This window comes from Ananas comosus, linkage group 10 (genome assembly GCF_001540865.1).
Source record: "Ananas comosus cultivar F153 linkage group 10, ASM154086v1, whole genome shotgun sequence".
Lineage (NCBI taxonomy): Eukaryota > Viridiplantae > Streptophyta > Magnoliopsida > Poales > Bromeliaceae > Ananas > Ananas comosus.
The window spans coordinates 888,121-911,021 of NC_033630.1; the positions used below are offsets into that span (position 1 = coordinate 888,121).

The 22,901-nt window shown below is 34.1% G+C and overlaps 3 protein-coding genes across 3 annotated transcripts; 1 reads left to right on the forward strand and 2 right to left on the reverse strand.

The window, feature by feature from the left end:
- On the forward strand, positions 2,375-8,285 carry LOC109716737. The gene is made up of 12 exons (XM_020242294.1): positions 2,375-2,516; positions 2,628-2,689; positions 2,871-2,951; positions 3,884-3,965; positions 4,102-4,169; positions 4,453-4,554; positions 5,002-5,091; positions 6,552-6,626; positions 6,729-6,761; positions 7,080-7,157; positions 7,571-7,630; positions 7,840-8,285. The coding sequence occupies exons 1-12, from the start codon at positions 2,462-2,464 to the stop codon at positions 7,933-7,935; spliced, it is 882 nt and encodes a 293-aa protein (XP_020097883.1). The 5' UTR covers positions 2,375-2,461; the 3' UTR covers positions 7,936-8,285.
- Positions 8,714-10,678, reverse strand: LOC109716595 (AP2-like ethylene-responsive transcription factor At1g16060). The gene is made up of 7 exons (XM_020242126.1): positions 10,644-10,678; positions 10,189-10,271; positions 9,917-10,014; positions 9,677-9,750; positions 9,529-9,579; positions 9,342-9,418; positions 8,714-9,246 (listed from the first exon to the last, which is right to left on the reverse strand). The coding sequence occupies exons 1-7, from the start codon at positions 10,676-10,678 to the stop codon at positions 8,714-8,716; spliced, it is 951 nt and encodes a 316-aa protein (XP_020097715.1).
- On the reverse strand, positions 12,056-17,127 carry LOC109715994 (probable LRR receptor-like serine/threonine-protein kinase At3g47570). Its single transcript, XM_020241256.1, has 2 exons — positions 14,008-17,127; positions 12,056-12,599 (listed from the first exon to the last, which is right to left on the reverse strand). Exons 1-2 carry the CDS (start codon positions 17,057-17,059, stop codon positions 12,205-12,207), a joined length of 3,447 nt encoding a protein of 1,148 aa, XP_020096845.1. The 5' UTR covers positions 17,060-17,127; the 3' UTR covers positions 12,056-12,204.

The window sequence follows — 22,901 nt, forward strand, 5'->3', positions numbered from 1 at the left end:
TTATAGTATTTAATCCAATAGTTAGAAATAATGAAAAGAGTTGATTCAAAGGCTAAAAAACTGATAGCAACAATGGGATTTTGCTACTAATAGTAGCTCAGTCCAACTCTCTCTCTCTCTCTCTCTCTCTCTCTCTCTCTCTCTCTCTCTCTCTCTCTCTCTATATATATATATATATATATATATATAAAAGTGTATAGAAATTCATAAAAAAATAAAATAATATTTTCCACGAATGGTTATGATTAATTTGTTAAAAATATTTCAAATAAAAATGAATGGCTATGATCAATTTATTAAGGCTTAGTTTGGTATTGAAGTCTATTTAACGCTATTAGATAGAATGGAGTTGAGAAAAAATATATAGAGATATATTTCAGCGTTCTCCGATGGGACAGCAGAAAATATACTGTAATCGACTAACCGTAATATGCGGAACGTAATATTACGTACAGTATTTTTCCATTATCGTTTCAAATCGCACGCAACGCAATTTCTTTGCAATCCCAAACAAAGCCTAAATCTCTACTATATCAAAAAGAAGAATAAAATATAAATGATTATGATTAATTTCTTAAAAATATCTCAAATAAAAATGAACAGTTATGATCAATTTGTTAAAAAATACTATTCATATTTATCTATTTTACATTAAAATTAAAATTAAAATTTAAACTATGAATTAAATTTAATTTTTGATGTCAAATTTGAATTAATAATTAATTTTTTTAATATAGTGGATCAAAATTAAATTTAAATTTTAAAATAATTGTGAATTAAAATTTGATATTTTTAGTTTAGAACATGTACTTAAATTTAATTAATCAAAAAGTATATAAAAATATTTGATGTATATAAAAAATGAACACCGTAGGATATTGTAAATATTTTTTAATAAAATATAATATATAAATTTATAAATGTAATTTTTATTGTAAAATTTTAAATATATATAATGTACAAATTCATAGTGATTTGAAATAAATTATAATAATTATTTAGTGCAATGCAAGTTGTTGAATAACTAGTATATATATATATATATATTGAAAAAGTCCCTTTTCCCTCTCGTCGCTCTCGTCGCTCTCGCTTCCACGACCAAACCCCTCCGAGTATCACCCCGACGAAGAGGAGGAGAAGGATTTTTAGGGTTTCGTAGAAGAGCACGGTGCACAACAATGGCAATGCAGATGGTGATAGGGCTCTCGAGAGCCATTTTCTTGGTCGGTGCAGGTGATTTCCCCGCCCTTGTTTGCTCATTTGTTTATTTCTTCGTCGGATCAACGCACGATTCGATTTGAGTGCTTAATATGTTGATCTGATGTGTTTGTACTCGTTTTCTAGGGCTTACTGGTTCGATTTTGGTACGGGATGGGAGGTTCTATGATATACTGGCGGNAAACTGGTAGCAACAATGGGATTTTGCTACTAATAGTAGCTCAGTCCAACTCTCTCTCTCTCTCTCTCTCTATATATATATATATATAAGTGTATAGAAATTCATAAAAAAATAAAATAATATTTTCTACGAATGGTTATGATTAATTTGTTAAAAATATCTCAAATAAAAATGAATAGCTATAATCAATTTATTAAGGCTTAGTTCGGTATTAAAGTCTATCTAACGCTATTAGATAGAATGAAGTTGAGAAAAAGTATATAGAGATATGTTTCGGCGTTCTCCGATGGGACAGCAGAAAATATATTGTAACCGACTAACCGCAATATGCGCAACGTAATATTATCGTTTCAAACCGCACGTAACGCAATCTCTCTGCAATCCCGAACAAAACCTAAATCTCTACTATATCAAAATATATATATATATATATAAATGATTATGATTAAGTTCTTAAAAATACCTCAAATAAAAATGAACGGTTTTGATCAATTTGTTAAAAAATACCATTTATATTTATCTATTTTACATTAAAATTAAAATTAAAATTTAAACTATGAATTAAATTTAATTTTTAATATCAAATTTTAATTAATAATTAATTTTTTAATACAGTGGATCAAAATTAAATTTAAATTTTAAAATAATTGTGAATTAAATTTTGATATTTTTAGTTTAGAACATGTACTTAAATTTAATTAATCAAAAAGTATATAAAAATATTTGATGTATATAAAAAATAAACACCGTAGGATATTGTAAATAGTTTTTAATAAAATATAATATATAAATTTATAAATGTAATTTTTATTGTAAAATTTTAAATATATATAATGTACAAATTCATATTGATTTGAAATAAATTATAATAATTATTCAGTGCAATGCAAGTTGTTGAATAACTAGTATATATATATATATATATATATATTGAAAAAGTCCCTTTTCCCTCTCGTCGCTCTCGTCGCTCTCGCTTCCACGACCAAACCCCTCCGAGTATCACCCCGACGAAGAGGAGGAGAAGGATTTTTAGGGTTTCGTAGAAGAGCACGGTGCACAAAAATGGCAATGCAGGTGGTGATAGGGCTCTCGAGAGCCATTTTCTTGGTCGGTGCAGGTGATTTCCCCGCCCTTGTTTGCTCATTTGTTTATTTCTTCGTCGGATCAACGCACGATTCGATTTGAGTGCTTAATATGTTGATCTGATGTGTTTGTACTCGTTTTCTAGGGCTTACTGGTTCGATTTTGGTACGGGATGGGAGGTTCTATGATATACTGGCGGAGCTTCAGGTTGAAATCAGATTCCGTTATATTACTTCTCTCTAATCCCGGATAAAATGTACTTGCTTTGATTTGTATGAAATTCTCAGTTGAACTGTAATTGTCATTATCATTGTTGATGATGCTGTAGTGGAATCAGTTATTTATATTGATAAATGTAGAAACTTATTGTAGTCTAATTGGTGTGTAGGACACGCTTAAGGGAGTGGATATCTCTGGAGAGGAAGCAACTGATGCTGTTGATCAATTGGTTGAAATTCTTGCTCCTCAGGTGATCTCTTTTCTTTAGAATAACCCACGTTTAAGGGGATTAGTGTGGTTGATTCATGATATTCTTAGTGCTTATATAATTGTTTCTGTGACTGCATACTTTGGGATATAAAGACACTTGTTCGGCATATGTTGTTACTTGTGGTTCTTGATGCAGAATACTTTTAATTATCGCTTACAAGCTCGCTAAATTGTAATGTGTGTACTAGTGCTTGTTGATTACTAAAATTGAACATTTTGAAGATTAGGGGACTGTTGAAATTGCACTTTGCTATTAACTTTTTGAATATCATATAAGAAAGGAATGTAGATTCCTCATGGCATATACAATCCTGTAGTATCTCTCCCTCTTGACTATCCTCAATTGTGTATTTACTGTTGTTGTTTGGTAGAGAAAATCTCCAGTAATAGAAGGCTACTAGGAGAGAACTTTTTATTTTAACCAATTGTCATTTTCTCAACCTAATACTGGGCTAGTGGAACTTGTTCTTAGCAATGTATTGAAATGCTGATGCAATCTGCAGGCTTCCAAGTATCACATTGAGCGTATGCAAGTCCGGGTACAGTTCATGTAATCCATTGTTGGTAAATTGTTAAAATTGATCAAGCATATACAATTTTTAAAAATTAAAATATTTGTTAAATTTCTAGAAAAAATATACAGAATTCATTTGATCAATAAACAATGGTCACGCAAAAGTTTCAAGTCAGTAAATGAAATGGTATGATATATTAAAATTTGGACAATACAAATAGAAGTTACAAAAATTACTATTCTAAACATATGTTAGGGGATCAACGAATGTCCTGGCCATCAGTGCCATCGCTATGTCAATTCTAGATTTTTGAACTTTCTCCATATTAAGGAGGTGCGTCTATAATTTTTCATTGAATCCTTGTACTTACTGTAATGTTTCTTTCTATATTTTGTAGGTCCATAAGTTGCTCTTGGATGTCCAGCAAATTCTTACCACGTATTCTGTGACTGTTCTCAATGGAAATTCAAGCCAGACAGGTACATTTTAAGGTTCCAGTGAAAATTCAAGTGCAAGAAAAGCACACAAACAACAAGAAAGTAAAATATTGTTGCTAAAACTTCCAGCAGTAATAAGTGTATAATTTTGACTAATAGATTTTGTTTCTTTCCACAGGATTAACAACATTTATATTACCGGCTGCCACCTTGGGAGGATTAGGCTATGGATACATGTGGTGGAAAGTAAGCTCTTTCTATTATCTTGAGGACTGAAAAAAGCACTTCAAAATATCAAATATATTTTGTTGCCTGTGCCATTTGTTCCCTTGCTTTTATTTCTTCTTTATCTCAATTCACCTGTTTCAATGTGGTTTCTTCTTTATGAATCAACACAAAATTTTCTTTTTGGCTCACAGGGTCACAATCCACTCTGTTTATTTTTTTTATTTTATTCTATTTTTGTTGTTTTGTATCCTATTTCAATGTGGTTTCTTATTGATAAACCAACAATTTTTTTGTTGACTAGGGTCTCTCTCTTTCCAACTTCATGTATGTCACCAAACAAAATATGGCAAATACCATTTCAAGCATGACAAAGAATTTGGAGCAAGTCTCTGCTTCTCTTTCTGTGAGTACTACCTGTGCTTCATTCGATCAGTATTTTTTTGTTTTCTCCTTCTGTAATCTGAACCATTGCAATGGGGAAACTTTTGTTGTACATTCTCGAAGTAACTGACAATCTTAGATTTTTCAGGGAAAGAAAAAAAGGTTTTCAGAAAGTAACTGGCAATCTTGATTACTTATGTGGAACTGATGCTAAATTGTTAGTGGTGTTAAGCAGTGGCAAATTTGAAGTGCNGCACCCAGTTTTCTTTTTTCTCCTCAATCAATATTTCTCTAGAAATAGGACTTTTGAACCTTTTATAAGCAATCCAAATGCGGATATTGACAATGATCTTCTGCCAATGGCGACTCATTTGCAATGCATGTGCCTGATGCTAGTCGAGTATATAATCGGAACATTTAGTTACTATTTAGCTTACTCAGCTCCTAAAACATTTTATGTGTCTTCCAGGGAGCTAAGAGGCATCTGACTGAGCGAATTAATAGGTTGGATGATAAACTGGAGGAGCAAAAGCAGATTACTGAAAGAATAAACCAGGAGGTAATACTTCTTGTGCTGTCAGAAAATCTAACTGGCTTTTTAGTTTGATAATGCCAAAGATGAAGCTCAACGGATCTTATATATCGTGGGAAAACAAGCTCTTGGTTTCTTCTCATTTCTTTCTCGTTTTCCTCCCTCTCATTTTATCTCTGTTTCAGAAAGCATTAGTACTTAAGTCACTTCATTCTTTTTTCCTCTGTAAACGATGGCTAGAATGCCAAGATAAAAAAGAGAAAGGATAAGAAAAGAAAAGAAAAGGAGAAAAAGAAAAAGCAGTATTTGCATGTATAAATCCTCAGTGTTTACCATGTTAGCGGTTAAACCTCTCCTGTCACATTTTGGGCATGTTTGGTTCGCCCCTTTTTTACCCTAGAATTGGAATCGGAATCGGAATGGACAAATCCGTTTGTTCGTGTTTGGTATGCGGGATTTCCATTCCGATTCGATTCTTGGATGAATGGGAATCCCCCCAATTACACCTTTTTTCAATCTAGTGTAGGAGGCCAGATTGAAAATTGAATCTGGACGGAATGAATTTGTTCGGATTAAATTTAACTTTTTTAAGCTTATTTTTAATTAAAATATAAATTTAAGTATAAAGATTATATTTATAAATTTAAATTTTGATTTGAACTTAAATGAAAAATTAAAATTCAATCAAGTATTTCGAATCTAATTTATAAATTTGAATTTGAATTTAAATTTAATTTAAAATGTAAAGTTTTGCTCAAATTTTATTTAAAATTTAAATTAAAATTTATGGATTCAAATTGAAATTTAAATTATAATTTAAGTTTCAATTTGAATAAATCGAAATTTAGTTTTATATTTTGAATTATTCGTTCAATTTCAAATTTTAATTTTCTTTAAAAAAATATTTAAAATTTTGATGTAAATTTTTAATATTTAATTTTCAATTTAAATTTAAACTAATATATTATAACATAAAATTGGCATATTAATTTGATTACGTTTCTGATATCTATCTGAACTTCACCGACAATAAGAATAGATCATTCCGATTACGATTCAGGTGGCGAAACAAACAGAATGGGGTAATGGATCATTCCGATTCCGTTTCCAACTTATTCTCATTCCGATTCCGGTATCGATTCTGATTTCGAACCAAACATACCTTTCAAGAACTGTTATAAATATTGGATAGAACTGTTATAAATATTGGAATATATCTTAAAACCTAGTTTTCTTGTTTTAATAATTTCTCTCTAATTTTACAATTATATAACAGTTCCATAATGGAAAATGTAATGAAAGGTGGTTTACTGCTAATGGTTTAAATATTGAGGGGGTTAAATATAGGGTTTTAATTTCTTCGGAAGTAAAGTGCAAGTCACAATAAACTACTGATAAACAAATCTGCTAAATCAGCTTCCTTTTTTTTTATAACATCCTTTGCAAAATTGCTTCTCAAAAATCCTAGTTCCTATTGTTTAGCACAGGTTACTGATGCACGCATGAAAACTCTGAGCGTATGTTCAGAGATAAAGGCCATCACTCAACTAGTTCAGAATCTGGTGAGCTTATGTAATTAAGTTACACAAAACTTTTTAACTTTTTTTTTCCAACTTGGTGATGTGATTTGTTCTTCGTGTTAAATGCACTTCCTCTTTCTGCAGGATGATAAGCTTAATGTGATGGAAGAGAAACAGGTAGACCTTCCACTCATACTAATTTCCATGGTTTTACATGTTTTCTTCATTTGTCTCACTTGTTGATGTCAAATACATAGCTCTTCCATGTGTAAAATCTTCCTGTAGATAGCTGATGACTCTTCCATGTGTAAAATCTTCCTGTTGATGTCAAATACATAGCTTGCCTGTTTTCATGTAGTTTGCAGTAGCATATTCCTTTCCTTTTACCTTACTAATCACTAATATATAACTATATTGGATGATTCTAATTGTCACCCTGGGCATAACTTCTTGTCTTTCTGAATGTTTATTAGTCGCTGATATTTGTGATTACAGAATTGTTCCTTGGCTGGTGTGATGTATCTGTTACAGTTTGTTGGGAGAAATGGTGGAAAAAAGCCTGATTTTCTGCAGGTATGACTTATGTGTCAATGTAGTGCTGAGATTTTTTTTCAATTTTTAATTCCATATGCACCAATGTTCAATATTGATACATTCAAGAGACTCATTTTATGGAAGATTGTTTGCTTGAAAGCTCATATGATTTCTTTTACTGGACCTTTATCTGAAGTTAAATCTCGCGCGAAATGTACTTGGTGGATTAGATCATTCATTATTGAGTTTTAGTTGTGTTGTCTTAGAATTTATTTTTTCTTTTATCATCCTAGTCTTTATTGATTTTTTCTTTTTAGCTGCTTTTTGGCTAGAAGCTGAGTTGAAGTGCGCAAGCCTAAAAGCCTACCCAATTTAAATGGGTTTAGCCTTAGTTGCTGTACGGCATTTATATAAACTGCCCTGTTTAATATCTTCTTCGTCATGTAATACAGGATGTCTCCAAAGTTTTTGGTAAGAGGCACATTGGTTTTGAAGACTCTGGAAGTTTGAAGGTTACTTCTTCCTTTATTCCATAACTGTCAACTTAGCCAGAATTCTTTTCTTTTTAGCTGCTGCACTATCTTTTGCATTGGCGGATGTATTGCCTACCATGTAAATTAATGTATTAGTTAATATCTACTGCTTTCAATTTTTAGTTTGACACAGCTATAGATTAAAGTTGGTCGGCTTACTGAATCATTTCCTTTTTCCTCCTTTGCAGGGTCTGCTGCACCTAGTGGATTCAGAAGAATTGGGGAATGTTACAAGGCCAGAATCAGGAAATGTTGCAACTCCGGCGCCGATCCCATCTTGCTAAATGATATTGATTCGGCACGTTTCGTTTATTCAGGTTTTGAACCAATCCTCTTGCCTGATGGGATAATTTTTTGGTTCACCAATCATAGAACTTGACATGGTACAAAAAAAACAACTAGCGTAGAGTTTGATCTTCTAACTTTGTGTCTACTTTTAATTGACGCTGCTAGGTAGCCGTTCATACCTCTTTCTTCTTTTAATAGGTATGCATTCATGAAGTGTATATAGGCATGTAGGCTCGGATTGTCAAAGCAGAGCAATTTGTTAGGTGGCTACTTAGCTAGGTAGTTGATTTTCTTCACGCTAGTTATTTTCTAAAATTTGTCTGGGAACAATCTGGAATTTATGAATTTTAATCCTCTGTTTTTGGTTGTTCCTCTTAACACAGATTTGTGAATTTTAATCCTCTGGTTTTAGATGTTCCTCTTAGCACATCGCATCCCGTCTAAAGTAATAGTACTTTTTTTCTTTGCTTTTTTTCTTTTTTCTTGTTTTTCAGAATTCGAGTGAAAAGTACTATGATTTTCCTCATTCACTTATATTCTTCTTGCTCTCTCTCTCTCTCCCCATCTCGTCTTTGACGGAATCCAAAACTCGAATTCAAATTGAAGAATATACTACTTGGAAGGAAGAAAATCCAAAATTAACGGCCTTTTTTTAGTCAAACTGAAAGACAGATTTACAATATAAAGAATTAGATTAAACTCAGAGATTTACCGTGTTTCTGTGATAACTTATTACTAATTTCCTAATATTAGTGAATCTGCCATATGCAATGCTCACAAACAGCTCCAAAGGGATTGTTCAATGCGAGCTGCAGTCTCTTGCAGCTCGAAATATTGCCCATTGTCGCCGTCAGAATAGCAATGCTGTGGCTCATCACCATCTTCAATATAGAAGATTGCATTGCACTCATCACGCAACTGCTCCCTCTCATCCTTTCGCTCCGCAACTTCAATCCCTTCGCTATTAACTGTATTCAAATTCTTCTCCACTAGCTCTCTAAACATTGAGGACCTCAAAAGCAAATTTAGGGCTGTTGAAGAAGATCTACTGCAAGAAGCACTTCTTAAAGGCTGATGTGCCACAAACTGCTGGTTATATTCTAAGGTCATCTCGTCGGTCACAAAGGAGGGTTGCAGAAGTCGAGGTTCGTCGATGAGGCTTTGGTCTTGAGATGTGAAACCGTAGTTGGTTGCTCCTGGTTTAAGCCATTTGATATATGTGCTTAAGTCGAAGTTTGTCACCGCGTTAATCCCTCGGTACTCTATCGCCGCAATGTCGTAGGCTCGAGCAGCTTCTTCTTGAGTGCCTATAATCAAATTTTAAGTAAAACAACTCAATAAATTGATTGTATTGCGAAATTATTTGCCGAAGCTGGTATATAGCTAGGTATATGTGACATACTGTACGTGCCGAGGTAGAGGTACTTGTTCCCAAATACTCTCCCAATTCTTGCTTCCCATCTTCCATTGTGATGGTGCCTGAAGTTTTCAAATAGTCATTACTCATTAGTACAGCTATTTCGTTGACGAGAAACTTGCGAAGAAGAAAATATATATCAAAATGGAGATCCTAAGAGTACTTCAAGCACCTCGCAACTCCTCGATATTTCGAGACACCTCTGGAGAAACCATTACTCTTCCTGTCAATAAAACAAGTTGTTTAATTATAATGGTGAAGATAAAGATATCGTATATATATAATTATATGCATGTAAATAACGTAGTTTAAGCCAATACCTTCTTAATGAGGCTAGATACTCTTCTTTCGTTACAGTTTGCATTATTTTTATTTCCTCCTCGTAGTCGGAGACCTGATAATATATAAACAATTATAGAAGATCAAATAAAAAGCAAACAACTACTTCGCACGCTTCTACTCTACGAGTTTAAACTACAGGTCAAATCAAGAACTTATACTGATTAAATTTAAAAATCCAAGATCAGCACAAGCAGTTTGATTCTAAATATTGCTCGTACCGGAAAGTTTGTGTAAGTGGTAACTCCCCAGTATTTTATTGCTGCGAGATCATAAGCTCTTGCTGCAGCTTCTTCTTCGTTGTAGGCACCGAGATAAACTGTTTTCGTGAAATGGATACATGAGAATTTCAACGTAATTAATTATACTGGAATATCATGCACCATGCAAAGAAAAATTTTAAAAAAAATGCGTTCATTTATTCAGACATAGCTCAATATATATATGAAGTATATATACAAACATAAGCGAGAGAGTTGATCAAATCTTATACCTTGTTTTCCTTTCTTCCTTTGTGTTGCATTCCAAGATGACTTGTCCCATAGATGTGCTTCATAGCGGCCCGTCCATCGATGCCTACATTGCGATAACGATCGACTCTGTTCGTTAGCGCGAATACGTAATTTGAAACAAAACTATGGTTAATCACGTTTGGAAAATAGTGTTGTTACGTGCATGTTGTCGACAAATTATCCATCTGTTTTGCATTTTTGACACTATAAAAGATACGCAGAGAAGAAGACATTAACACATTCGATCACGTAGCAATATTAGTATATATATATATAACTTCCCGTATTCTACGTTGTTATATACGAAACTTATCTTGTCATACGATCCAGAATATTATACGTCTATACCATAAACATGCATAGTTTATACGTACAAAAAATATTTTTGCATGTTTCTTTCTTTAACTACATGTTATGTGATGTGTAAATACTCTACCTGCTAACTCCGCGAAACTGCGAGCTCCGTTTCATTGCACCACTGTTAGTGCTAGTAGACTGAGTACCAACGATCTCCTTACTGTTATTATTAGCACTCTGGTTTATCGTGGATAAAATAGCAGGCTCCCTTCTCCTCCTCTTCGCGCACTTCGTAGGGTGATTGGGACTGTCCATCGCTCTCGTCGGTTGCCCGATAAGGCGTCTTCCGATGCCGTTGAGCTCATTCTTCACCAAAATATCCATTAATTTGTACGTGCTTACCCTTCTCTTTAACTTTAGTTCCTCTTAATTAAGCTCGCAAATTAAGGTGGTGTAAATGATGTGCAGTATATAAGAGAATGAATAATATGGTTACAATATTTTTGCTGTGTTACAAGTATGTATATATATTGGTTGTTACAGTTTGCATTCTTTGTTTCTACGTGCATGAATAAGGACAATATCAGACGATGATTTCGGGGTCACAAATTAATTAAGGATTAGGCTTTTGTCTTAAGTGTGTTATGTGCCAACACAAGCCACCTATAATTCTCTTTGTTTGGACTCTATCGCTTTCTCGCTTTCTGTTTTTTTTTTTTAATTTAAATGTAAAAATTTGGGTTAAATTAATTATAATATATATATAACCCATTTTGTATTTTAGATCGTGTCTTAATTATCTTTTTGTATAAAAACTGCACAGACTCGACTCTATTTCAAAATAGCCCTAGAAATTTGAAATTAGCATTGAATTTAAGTTACTAGAATGGTTTAATATCACATCTACCTGAGTTGCAGCTGAATAAAGGAGATCGATATTCCTCGTCGTAATTTATTAAAACTACTAAACAAGAATATTTGGATATAGTTTGCTAATTCTTTAATTAATCATCCTTCGCCGACATAAACTGCAATTTTTTTAAGTAATAAACTGAATTAAAACTTAAAAAATTCCTCATTAATCAACAACTTGCACCAATAATGAATCCCTTTGACAGGCTGGAGCTAAGTTGACACATTAAATTAATTATCACAAAATTAACTGGATTGATGTGCCTCCCCGGCCCTAGTCTCCATTAAATCATATAATAATATTTTTAACCTTATTGTAAAACATTACGTTTTATTAGCTAGCCAAATTTACATTAAAAAATTCCATTGCATATAGGAACAAGTTCATTAACTTCTCCCTCAAGGGCAAAAACAAAAGTGGAATGAGGTGAGAATGTGTTGGGGATTTGTCTCATAGGGTGGAGACGGCATACAAGAATAAGATCGAGCCAAAAAAAACATCCTTGGGCAATTCGCTTTGATCCTTTTCTTCTTTTTTTTTTTTATTTTTTGTTAATTTTTTTTTTTTTACTAATTTTAGTTGTCAACATATATATGTAGCATTAACTCCCAATGAATCCAAATAGGGAACTATATATCTCACGTAAATTAGTATTAACTATCACTAATACAAATTAATTATCATATACAACCACTGTCTAAGTTTAATCACCCTTTTGTGCATACGTAAATTTAAATACATGTTGTATTCATTCAATATATTTACAATAGACAAATATGTTACAAAATTAAGAAAGTAGTTGCACTTGGGCCACGGGAAATGCTTCTTTTATTGCAAGAATTGCACGGGCAACATCCTCCATCGTCGGTCGATCCTTCGGCGATTCCACTGAGCATGATAGGCCGATTTCGACAAGCGGAATGATGCATCTTTCAAACACAAATGTGTTTGTATGATTCTCCATTCCAAAATTGAGGCCATGCTCTCCTGCATCTTTAAACAACTCATGGTCCAAAATGTCTTCCACTCTCTCTGGAAATGCCATGCTAACAAATTTGTGCAGGCTCAAGCCATCTTTAAACATTTCATTTGTGGGTCTCTTTCCTGTTAGCATCTCTAGTAGGAGTACTCCGTAGCTGTAAACATCTCCCTCTTTAGAGACTTTGGCGCCCATTCCATACTCTGCATTAATTTTCACATGAAGAAAACAAAATCTCAGTGCATTTGTGCATATGTACTTCTCAAAAAAGTGCACATGTACTCAATGTAATTAAGGAGCTTCTAATTAAATTTTTGCCTCTTATACCTAGCTACTTTGTTCAATCAAAATAGCAAAATAAAAGAAAGAGATAAAAAAAAAAGAAGAGGCTAATGTGCAACTTCTCATTCTGAATGTGCCACATTTTGTTGAAAAAATACTTAATACTTTTTTTAAATGATACAATAATTATACTCAGAAACATGTTTTAGATATCCGGTTGGTCATTTGAAAAATTTTAATCAGTCTCAACCCAGTAAATACAATTATTGTATCATTGTTGAAATAAAATAATATATTTTTTATTTTCAGAGTCATTTATAAAATTTATGTTAGCTGTATATGAAAAAAAGTAAAGTGCATTTTAGCTGAGGGGAAAAGAAAAAAATAAAAAAGAATAGCAGGTAATAAGTCAAAAGTCAAAACTTTCTCAGAGCCAGAAAAAAGATTCAGCTCAACGGGTTCGAGCCAAAGGCAGCGTCACTCTTTTGTGATTAAATTGATTCACTATTTCATGAATGATTTTGGTGTCGAGCCCGACCCTCCCTTGCACAGGTAACATAGAATTTGATAGTTGGCATTCGAGATCCCATATTCAAAACCTAATTGCTTCATATTTTTAGCTAAGCTTATTATTATTATTTTTTTTTTAAAAAAAGAACAAAACGATTACCTGATGCTACCTTTGTCTCGACAAAAATTATTGCATGATATCACTTTTATGCAGTGGCTTTCTGTTGTGCTCTGCTTTACTATATTATGACTACAAGGTGTTTGTTGTTTGGCCTCAGTGAAGCATGAACATGTTTTTGAGTCTCCTATAACGATTTGATTTGCATATATACCATGCAAGAAATATATGTGAAAGTTGTTTGCTATAATAATATGTGCATCTTGATCACTACTGCATTTGCCCATTGTTTCACAACTAAATTGTTTAAGAGATAAAGCTATTGAATAGTGATATTTGAACTACATGGATGAACTTATTTCTTCACTAAATGGTGGATGAGATGGGGAGTCTTGAACCCTCAACCTTTTGCTCTGACACCACGTGAAACAAATGAGTTCGTTCCATTTGAGCAATTTGTATGCCATATCGATTAAACTACATGAAGTTAAAAATAGATTCTGATGTGGAGAGATGCCAAATCTTGCAAGTATACTAGCACATTAACAAACAGTGATATTTCATTTCCTTGAAGTGATTTTTCTCTTCTTTTTTAGCTTACCACAATATGACTTGTTTGTTGCATAATCCACTACCTGCCTATGTAACTCATGCATGGTTAAGAACTCATTGTAAGAAAGTAAAGTATGCTAGATCTTTACCTGGTGCGATGTATCCGATAGACCCTTTCAGCCCAATCAAGCTTGTCGAATTCCTAGATGTTGTAGATTCAGCTGCTGGGAGGAACCTCGCTAACCCAAAATCAGTCACGCGAGCAATCATTTCATCGTCCAGGAGAACATTGCTTGGTTTTAGATCACAATGAACAATTGGAGACGCACAGTGGTGATGTAGGTAACTAAGAGCAGAAGCTACATCCACTGCTATGCTTAACCTCTGGATCAGATTTAACCTCCTTGTCTGATTATTCCTGCTAACTGTTGGATGCAGCCAGTTTTCCAGATTTCCATTAGGCATATATTCAAAAATCAGGGCTTTGAATTCATTACCCGAGGGGTCCATCGTCGAGCATGAAGTAATGACATGTATGAGATTCCTGTGCCGAATATTTCTCAATGCCTCGCATTCATCTGTAAAGCTCTTAGGGGCTCCGTGTTGATGAAGGTTGAAAACTTTGACGGCAATATTGTACGGTCCAACATCCAGTATTCCTTTGTAGACCGACCCGAAAGTTCCAAAACCAAGCAAATTGGCTTGAGAGAACCCTTCAGTTGCTCTAAAGATATCGGTGTAAGTTACTTTCTTGTACTTGTCCGCCAAGTAATGTTCTGATTGACTTGCTTTGCCTGCCTTTCTAGATCGGTGAAGAAAGATGAATAAACATAACAAGAAAATTGTCACGACACTTGCAACCAGGATTACCACTTTTAGAACCCGAGAGCTTAGTAGTCTGCTGTTAGTGGGCCTAGTAGAACAAGGTGGTAGTTGCAATTTCGGATCACCTCCACATAACTTGCTATTCCCAAGGACAGATATTTCACTTAAGTTGCTAAAGATACCGCCTTTTGGAACTTCGCCCTCAAGGTCATTGAAGGACAAGTTAAGATAACACAGAGAACCAAAGGATTTTAGGAACTCTGGGATCGGCCCGGATAAGTTATTCCGTGAAAGATCCAGCTCCTTAATACCTTTGAGATTTTGGAAGGATTGAGGAATGTTTCCTTGAAGGAAGTTGCCTTCCATGTGAAGGTACTCCAAAAGCTGACAACCACCTAGAGTGGAAGGAATTTCGCCAGATAATCGGTTGTCGGACATGTCTAAGCGTCCAAGATTTATCAAGCTACCCACCTCAAGCGGTATTGGTCCATATAGATGATTATGTGATAAATCGAGGGCTATGGAAAAAGAGGAAATGCTAACAAGCTCCTTTGGTATAATTCCATCAAGCCTATTGAGAGAGAGGTTTAGTTCTAACAAATTTTTGCAGCTCCCTAAGCTTACTGGGATGCTTCCATTAAGCTCATTATCCTGCATGTAGAGATGGTTCAGTCGTTTGAGGTTTCCTATGGAAGGTATCGGGCCGGATAAATTGTTGCAGGATATTCGTAGGAGAAACAAGTTTTGAAGGTTACCTAGGGTGGCGGGAATAATCCCGGTGAATTGATTGTTATCCAGATAAAGAACAGTGAGGTTAACGAGGTTTCCGATCTCATCGGGGATTGTTCCATATAATCGGTTAGCTCCGATTAGCAACCTTTCAAGCCGCGGCGAGAGGTTTCCGATGGAATTTGGCAAGGTACCTTCCAGCTCATTTTCTTGCAGAATTAATCTCTCCAAAAGGCTACAATTAGTTAAAGAAGAAAGGAAGCTCCAATCGCTAGCTTGAAGCAGATTGAACCCAAAATCCAAAATACGAAGCTTCCATAAAGATCCTAGATTCGGAGGCACCACTCCATCAAATGAGTTAGCCGAGAGATCAACAGATTGGAGGCCAGAAATGTTGGATAAAGAAGACGGGATCTGGCCTTCGAGCTGATTTTCATTCATGGCTAAATTCTGAAGGTTTGGAAGAGTGTGGCCAATGTCTAGTGGTATCGTGCCGGATAGGTTGTTTCCTCCCAAACCAAGGTAGGTAAGATATGATATATTGTAAATAGAGGAGGGTATCGATCCGGTCAACTTGTTTTCGGATAATTCTAGCCGTTGCAGGCCAGGAATGCGGCCTAAGCTTTCTGGAATGCTTCCCTCTAAATTATTCGTAGCAAGGGAGACGACGGCGAGCGAAGAGAGGTTTCCCAGTGATGGCGGAATGCCTCCCGAGAGATTGTTTGCCATCAAAGCAAGATAAGAAAGGGGAGACGAAAGCTTTGAGCAAGGCGGGACAGGCCCTGTTAGTCTGTTATTTGAAAGATCGATACTAGCCAGCATCGAACTGTTAAAGAGAGTTTGAGGGATCTGTCCTGTGAGGCTATTGTTAGAGAGGAGAAGAATGTGAAGGGACGAGCTATTTCCGAGAAAGGGCGGAATTTTTCCGCCAAGTTTATTGTTCTCCAAGCGAACAAAGCTCAGAGAAGAGCTGCTGCCCAACAACCAAGGAATGTTTCCTGCGAGATTATTGCTCGTAAGCACGAGCGTTTGAAGATTGGGAAGGGAGCCAAACCCTGGGGGAATCTCACCTTCGAGCATGTTATTGTTAAGGCCAAGAATTTGGAGACTGAGGCATTTGCTGAGGTTGTATGGAATCTTGCCGTTCAACTCGTTGCCGTGCAAGCTGATCACGCGAAGACGAGAACAAAAAGATAAAGTTTCCGGGATCTCGCCGTCGAGTGAGTTCACGCTGAGGTTGAGGTACTGGAGTCGAAATAGACGGCCGATATCATGCGGGATGTTGCCGTGAAGTCGGTTATTCGGTAGGTGAATTCTTTCGAGGAAAGTGAGGTTGGCTATGCAGGACGGCAAGGGGCCCGATAGGCTCAACGAGTCGAGGTCTAGTGCGGTGACGCGAAACGGGTGTCGGCTGCCGCAAGTGATTCCGCGCCACTTGCAGAAGTCCGGCGATTCGTTGTTCCAGGAGGCCAAGGCTCTGAGAGGGTCCGAGAGCCGGGACTTGAAGTAAAGGAGGGTCTCTTGGTCTCTACTTGTGTTGGCAATAGCTGGAGCAGAAACTACTAACACTGTGGGGCACAAAGAGAGGAGGACGAGGAGAGAGAGGGAAGTGAGAAATTTTGAAACCAAGGCACAAGAGTGGTCCATCCTATGTCTTAAGAATAACCCCTTTTTTTTAAAAAAAAAAAAAAACCACCAGTGCTACTTCATTCTTATAGATAGATAGAAGGTGTCCTTTATTATTTATATTATATTGGATTCGAATATAGTGCAATTTGCAAGAAGTATGATTAGAAGCCACGTAACACCCTGAAACGTGTGCATAAATCAATTGAAGCTCTACCCACCATGCATGTTACTACGTACGTCAGCAATCCATGAAACAGCGCTCCGGTGCAGCCTTAACGGTGCAATTGTTAACTTGGGCGTCGTTTAGATTTTAAATTTCACAGTTTACAATTCAAAAAATTTAAATTTGTAATTTTAAATTGTAAATTATAAATTTAAGATTTAAGTTTTAAAATTTAAGATTAAAGTTTAAATTTTAAATTTAGTTTTTAAATTTAAAAATTAAAATTCACAAATTTAAAAGCTTTAAAATTTAAAATTTATGTTAAAGTTTGAAATTTAAAATTTGATTTAAAATTTCAAATTTTAAATTTAGAGTTTGAATACCGAATTTTAAATTCTAGTTTAGATTTTAAATTCAAAATTTTGAATTTCTAAAGTTAAATTCAAATTTAAAATAAATTTAGCAAAAAAATATATTATTGGCAAATAGTAAAATTGTTCTGTCAAACCATTTTATAAAATTATTTCAGGAAATTTGATTTCCTGTTAGACTCAATCAAATTGTTTACAATATTTAACCAAAATTAATTCTTCAAATCAAAATTATTTTTGCAGAAATTATTTTTCCAACTGCTAGTCCAAACTGTGACCGAGTGAGAAGACTCTGTCATTGGTTTTTTTTTTTTTTCTCGATTTGTTTTCTTCCTTTTTAAGTCCCAATCCTGCTATCCGGCCCATGAGGGTAAGGAAGAGTATTCAAGAGAAAAATTATCAGATAGTGAGTGATAAAACTTTGTCATTGGCTTTTTCTTTTTTCTCTTTTTCCAAAATTGTTTCTTCCTTTTTTGAGTCCCAATCTTACTACCCCATGAGGTAGGGAAGACTATTCAACATGAAAGTCGAGGCTCTGATCTCAAAATCACAAGGAAAGAGATGATTTAGTGGACATTGATGCGCTTGTGGGAAGCAAAATTGACATTGTAGAAGACTTATGGAGTACTTTGAGGAGTAGAGGGGAACAGAAGAATTTTTGAGAAAACAAAACGCCCCATGGGGTCCTTGCTGTCTGAGATCAGACCCCTTAAGGAGTTATGGTGCCGTTGCCCGTGTAGTAAGCCCGGTTGAAATATTTTTTTCTTAATGTTTTGTGAGGCTTTGGATGCCTCATTTTGTAGCCAAATTTATTTTCTAAATGAATGAAGCGGTAGCATGCTATCTTTTCTCAAAAAAAAAGAAAAAAAAAAACTTTGAGTAGAAAATAAGAGCTGTCACCTGCATAGTCTGCAATTTTGTTAATATCTGGAAAAATCGACTTATCGATTAGTATCATCCTATCCAACCAAAATCAATTCTCTAAATCAAATAAATTTCACAAAAAGTTATTTTTTCTGAATCTAGGCCAAATTGTTTTTTTTTTTTTTTTTTTTTACCCTCTCTTTCTTTCTCCTTTTCCAAAATTATTTCCATCCTTTTCAAGTCCCAATCCTACTGCCCCATGGGATAGGGAAGACTATTCAGCTTGAAAGTCGAGATTTTGTTCTCCAGATTACAAGGAAAGAGATGATTAAGATTAGCGAACATTACTGCTCTTGTTCGAAACAAAATCGACAATGTAGAAGACTAATGGAATACCTCGAGAAGAAAATAAGAGCTGTCACCTTCATCGACTGGAGTTTCATTAATATCTGGAATGCTAGTTGAAAAATATTGACTTACCAATTAGTATCATCTTATCTAACCAAAATCAATTCTTGAAATCAAAATTAAGTTTACAAAAATTATTTTTTTCTGAATCTTGGCCAAATTGTCGCTGAGTGAGAAAAACTTTGTCATTTGATTTTTTTTTTTTTCTTTAACATCTCGTCCTTTTTTCGTTTTTCAGATTTGTTTTCTTCCTTTCTAAGTCCCAATCTTGCTTTCGCATGAGGTAGGAAAGACTATTCAACAGAAAAGATATCAGATAGTGAGTGAAAAAACTCTGTCATTTGTTTTTTCTTCCCTCTCTTTACCATCTCTTTCTTTCTCCTTTTCCAGAATTATTTTCTTCCTTTTTTAAGTCCCAATCCTACTACCCCGCGAGGTAGGGAAGACAATTCAACGTGAAAGTTAGGGGTTTTGTCCTCAAGATCGAACTCCAACATGAAAGTCGAGGTTTTGTCCTCAAGATCCAAAGAAAGAGATGATTAAGATAAGTGAACATATACTGCTCTTGTTGGAAGCAAAATCGACAATATAGAAGACTAATGGAATATTTTGTGAAGAAAATAAGAGCTGCTACCAGCATATATAGACTATAGTTTTGTTAATATCTGGAAAACTAGTTGAAAAATAGACTTAAGGACTAGTATATATTATCCTATCTAACCTAATCTAATAAGTATCACACTTAAGTAGCTTCTTCATATCTATCTTGGCTTTTACGGCAGTGCAACCGAGTCATGCCATACAACTTCAAATGCCGTGCTTTAGACAATTTAAAAATAATATCAAGTCACTTTCGGATTCTCGCAGCAACAGCAACCAGTTCGTTGCTTCTTCGGTCAAGCACTCTACTACAAATGATTAATTGCAACAGAAAGTAATTGCAGAAGCGCCTCAAAGCGACAATTTTTTTTTTTTTTTTTCTGAGAGAGAGATAGCACGCTACCTGCTTCATTTATTTTATTTAGAAATAAACTTAGCTAGAAATGTGAATCAACTAGAATTCGAACTTGAGACCTCGGGTACCAACCACCAAGCCCTTTGCCACTTGCTCTAGGGACGGTCGGTAGCAGACTTAAGATTTTAGATTGGATAAGTTTTATTATATATGTGACATTCTTAAATATGTGGATTTAGGCTAGGCAAGAACACTTTTCATATAAGGTAAGTCACCAACTTTATATGGGATTGTTTGTTTTGCCGAAACTGGATTTTGGGTTGAAATAAAGTTCAGTGGAAACTACTTCTCTTCTGCTATTTATTTCATAACTATGAAAGTGAAATTTCTTTAGTTTTACTATTTGTTTGGCAAAAAGTGAATATTATAAAACTATAATTTATATATAAATAATAAATAACTTAATAAATAATAAATTATAATATAATAAATAAATATAATATAATTACATTCCTATGTAATTAAAAAAAATAATCAAAAACAACTAAATTATTTTTATACATTAAATTATAATAATACAATAATAAAATTATAAAGTAAAACAAATATAAATACTTAAGTAATCAATTTTTAAATATTTTAAATGCGCAACTAAATGAAGGAAATACTAAAATTTAGTAATCAAATTTTATTATATTTTAAGTATGCAAAACTAAATAAAAGAATAATTAGTGTCAAAATTAAATATATTTAATATTATAACTAGATTATTGATTTTATATATATTATAATATTATATATATATAATATATATATATATATATATATATATTATATATATATATATAGAGTTGAGCTAGAATACTCTCGAGAGTAACGAGCCGTTTACTCTCGAGTTGTTTTCGATGATAGAGCTTCCAAATTGACGATCGCTCCGTTGAAAATGATTTATACCACTTGAAGTGTTAGAAATCAAATTTCAAATCTTTTCGACATCATTTGCCTAATGATCAAAGGGTTTCAAAATTGTGTAATTTTAATGGTGGATAAGAGACGTTTTTCTCTTAACGGGTGTAAAGATATCAAAATCAATTGAATTTTTATTAGAAAATTCTTTTAACTATTTAAAACAAGATCTATACTCTTGATCTCGATTACAAGACTCCTATCATCATTTTAAAGAATATTTTATTTCAGCCATTCATTTTTCTATTCACTAGATGGATATAAAACAATATCGAAAGTGCGTGAAATTTGATTTCTAGGTAGTTTAAATAGTTTAGATCATATTTAACGGAGCCGATCGTCAATTTGGAAGCTCTATCATCGAAAACAACTCAAGAGTAAACGGGCTCGTTTACTCTCGAGAGTATTCTAGCTCAACTCTATATATATATATATATATATATATTTACCTATCTTCACTGTAATTGACTTCGGCCCGGGGTGGACTGAAGTCAATTACGCTATTTTGAGTAAGTCAAATTTCAATTGTATTTTTATTAAGACGAAACAAACAGTAAAAGTAATAGTTTACGGCGGAAAGTAACTTCACCCCCTCTTTATTTTTACCCAAACAAACAAACCCTATATATCAATAAAAAATTGAACTATTAATTTGGTGGCCCATAAAATTGCTCCCCTTGTTTAGAAGAGCATAAGAGGGGAACTTTCAAATTGTGCCTAGAAACACTTAAAGTTCAAATCAACCAACTGCTTTTTTCCCTATATTTTTATTTTGTGGGTTTTAGCCTTCTAGCGAAGGGTTGTAACATTTCTTCTGTCAGTATCCGCGGTCTCCAAATGAGTTTGTTATGAAGAACTAATAAGAGTATCACTATAAATCTTCTAAAATATCGCAGTTCTCGTCATTGATTTATGTATATAGCTTAATATACTAAACGAAATTAACGGTATATTAATAATTTATAATATTATTCATAAAAACACTTGTAGCATTTTCTACAAAATAATAAAAACTTATTTCGAGCTGGAACTTAGAATTAGAACAATAACTATTTCGGACTGAAGCCTCAGTCCGATTCATTCATTTTTCTTTCTGTGCACAAATTTCATATCTCAATCGTAGATTGTGATTCGACAGTGTTAGATTAACAGAAAAGATGACTGCCGTCTCTCAACGGGCGGTAGAAATTAACGCAGGTAACATTCCCCAAATTTTTTTAATGTGCTCCTGCAACTATCACGTATACTACCAGTCTGCATTATAATTTGTAATGTTCTCCTTTTACCGTAAATGACCGGGCATTCTATTTCATTGTTATTAATGATAGATTTTCAAAGTATGTAAAAATAAGAAAAAAATTAAATACATACCAAAATTCAGGATCAAAGTCAAATAAGATAACTCATAGAGCGCCATAGAAAAGAAATTTCTGATCAATCTGCAGAAGCGAGAAGTTTGTCTATGATCTGAAAGTCATGAACCGAACTTGGGTAATTTGGTTTCTCCTCCTATCTCAATTACTCTGCCGTGCGGTGTGGAACCGATGGTAATTCTTCACCAGAAAGCGTATGAGAAGGTGGCAGAACCAATACCCCTTTATATAGAGTCCAGATCGACTTCCCATTAAAATCTGATTAAGACTTTATTTAATTTAAATAGATGGAATTCGGATTTGAATATGATTAATTGGGCCATATATTATAGAAATCCTAACAATTAATTCTCTTAATTGAGTCACTTCACGCATTATAAATAGGTTGCCTCCTTCCTCATATTGAGCAAGAACTAATTGGCGGGAATTGTTATCAGTTTAAATGGCTCTCAAAGCTGTTCTCCTCTTCTTGCTCTCTCTTTTACTTCTAGCTACCATCCCTGGCGCTCTCATCCCCTCTGCCATGGCCGCGAGAGATGTTGGTAACAAGTCTCCTCCTCTTCCTCGTGAGTACCTTTCCTATGCCTCTATGCATTCTTTCTGATGGTAAAATTATTTTGAGAGTCTGCTTGATCCCACTTATCCTTTTACTCTCAGCAGCAATACTAAGTTTTCATGAAGTGTTTGAAAAAATAATAATAATTTGCAACTTCTGGTGGGTCGAAAAGCAAGATGAGATACTTGAATTTGGTATTTGCAT

Coding starts and splice junctions, on each gene's coding strand:
- LOC109716737 (XM_020242294.1), top strand. CDS start 2,462: ATGGCAATGCAGGTGGTGATAGGGCTCTCGAGAGCCATTTTCTTGGTC. Junction 3,966..4,101: donor TGGAAATTCAAGCCAGACAG/GTACATTTTAAG, acceptor TTCTTTCCACAG/GATTAACAACATTTATATTA. Junction 6,762..7,079: donor ATGTGATGGAAGAGAAACAG/GTAGACCTTCCA, acceptor TTGTGATTACAG/AATTGTTCCTTGGCTGGTGT.
- LOC109715994 (XM_020241256.1), bottom strand. CDS start 17,059: ATGGACCACTCTTGTGCCTTGGTTTCAAAATTTCTCACTTCCCTCTCT. Junction 12,600..14,007: donor TATCGGATACATCGCACCAG/GTAAAGATCTAG, acceptor AAATTAATGCAG/AGTATGGAATGGGCGCCAAA.
- LOC109716595 (XM_020242126.1), bottom strand. CDS start 10,678: ATGAAACGGAGCTCGCAGTTTCGCGGAGTTAGCAG. Junction 10,015..10,188: donor AAGGAAGAAAGGAAAACAAG/GTATAAGATTTG, acceptor TCACGAAAACAG/TTTATCTCGGTGCCTACAAC. Junction 9,419..9,528: donor AAATATCGAGGAGTTGCGAG/GTGCTTGAAGTA, acceptor TGAAAACTTCAG/GCACCATCACAATGGAAGAT.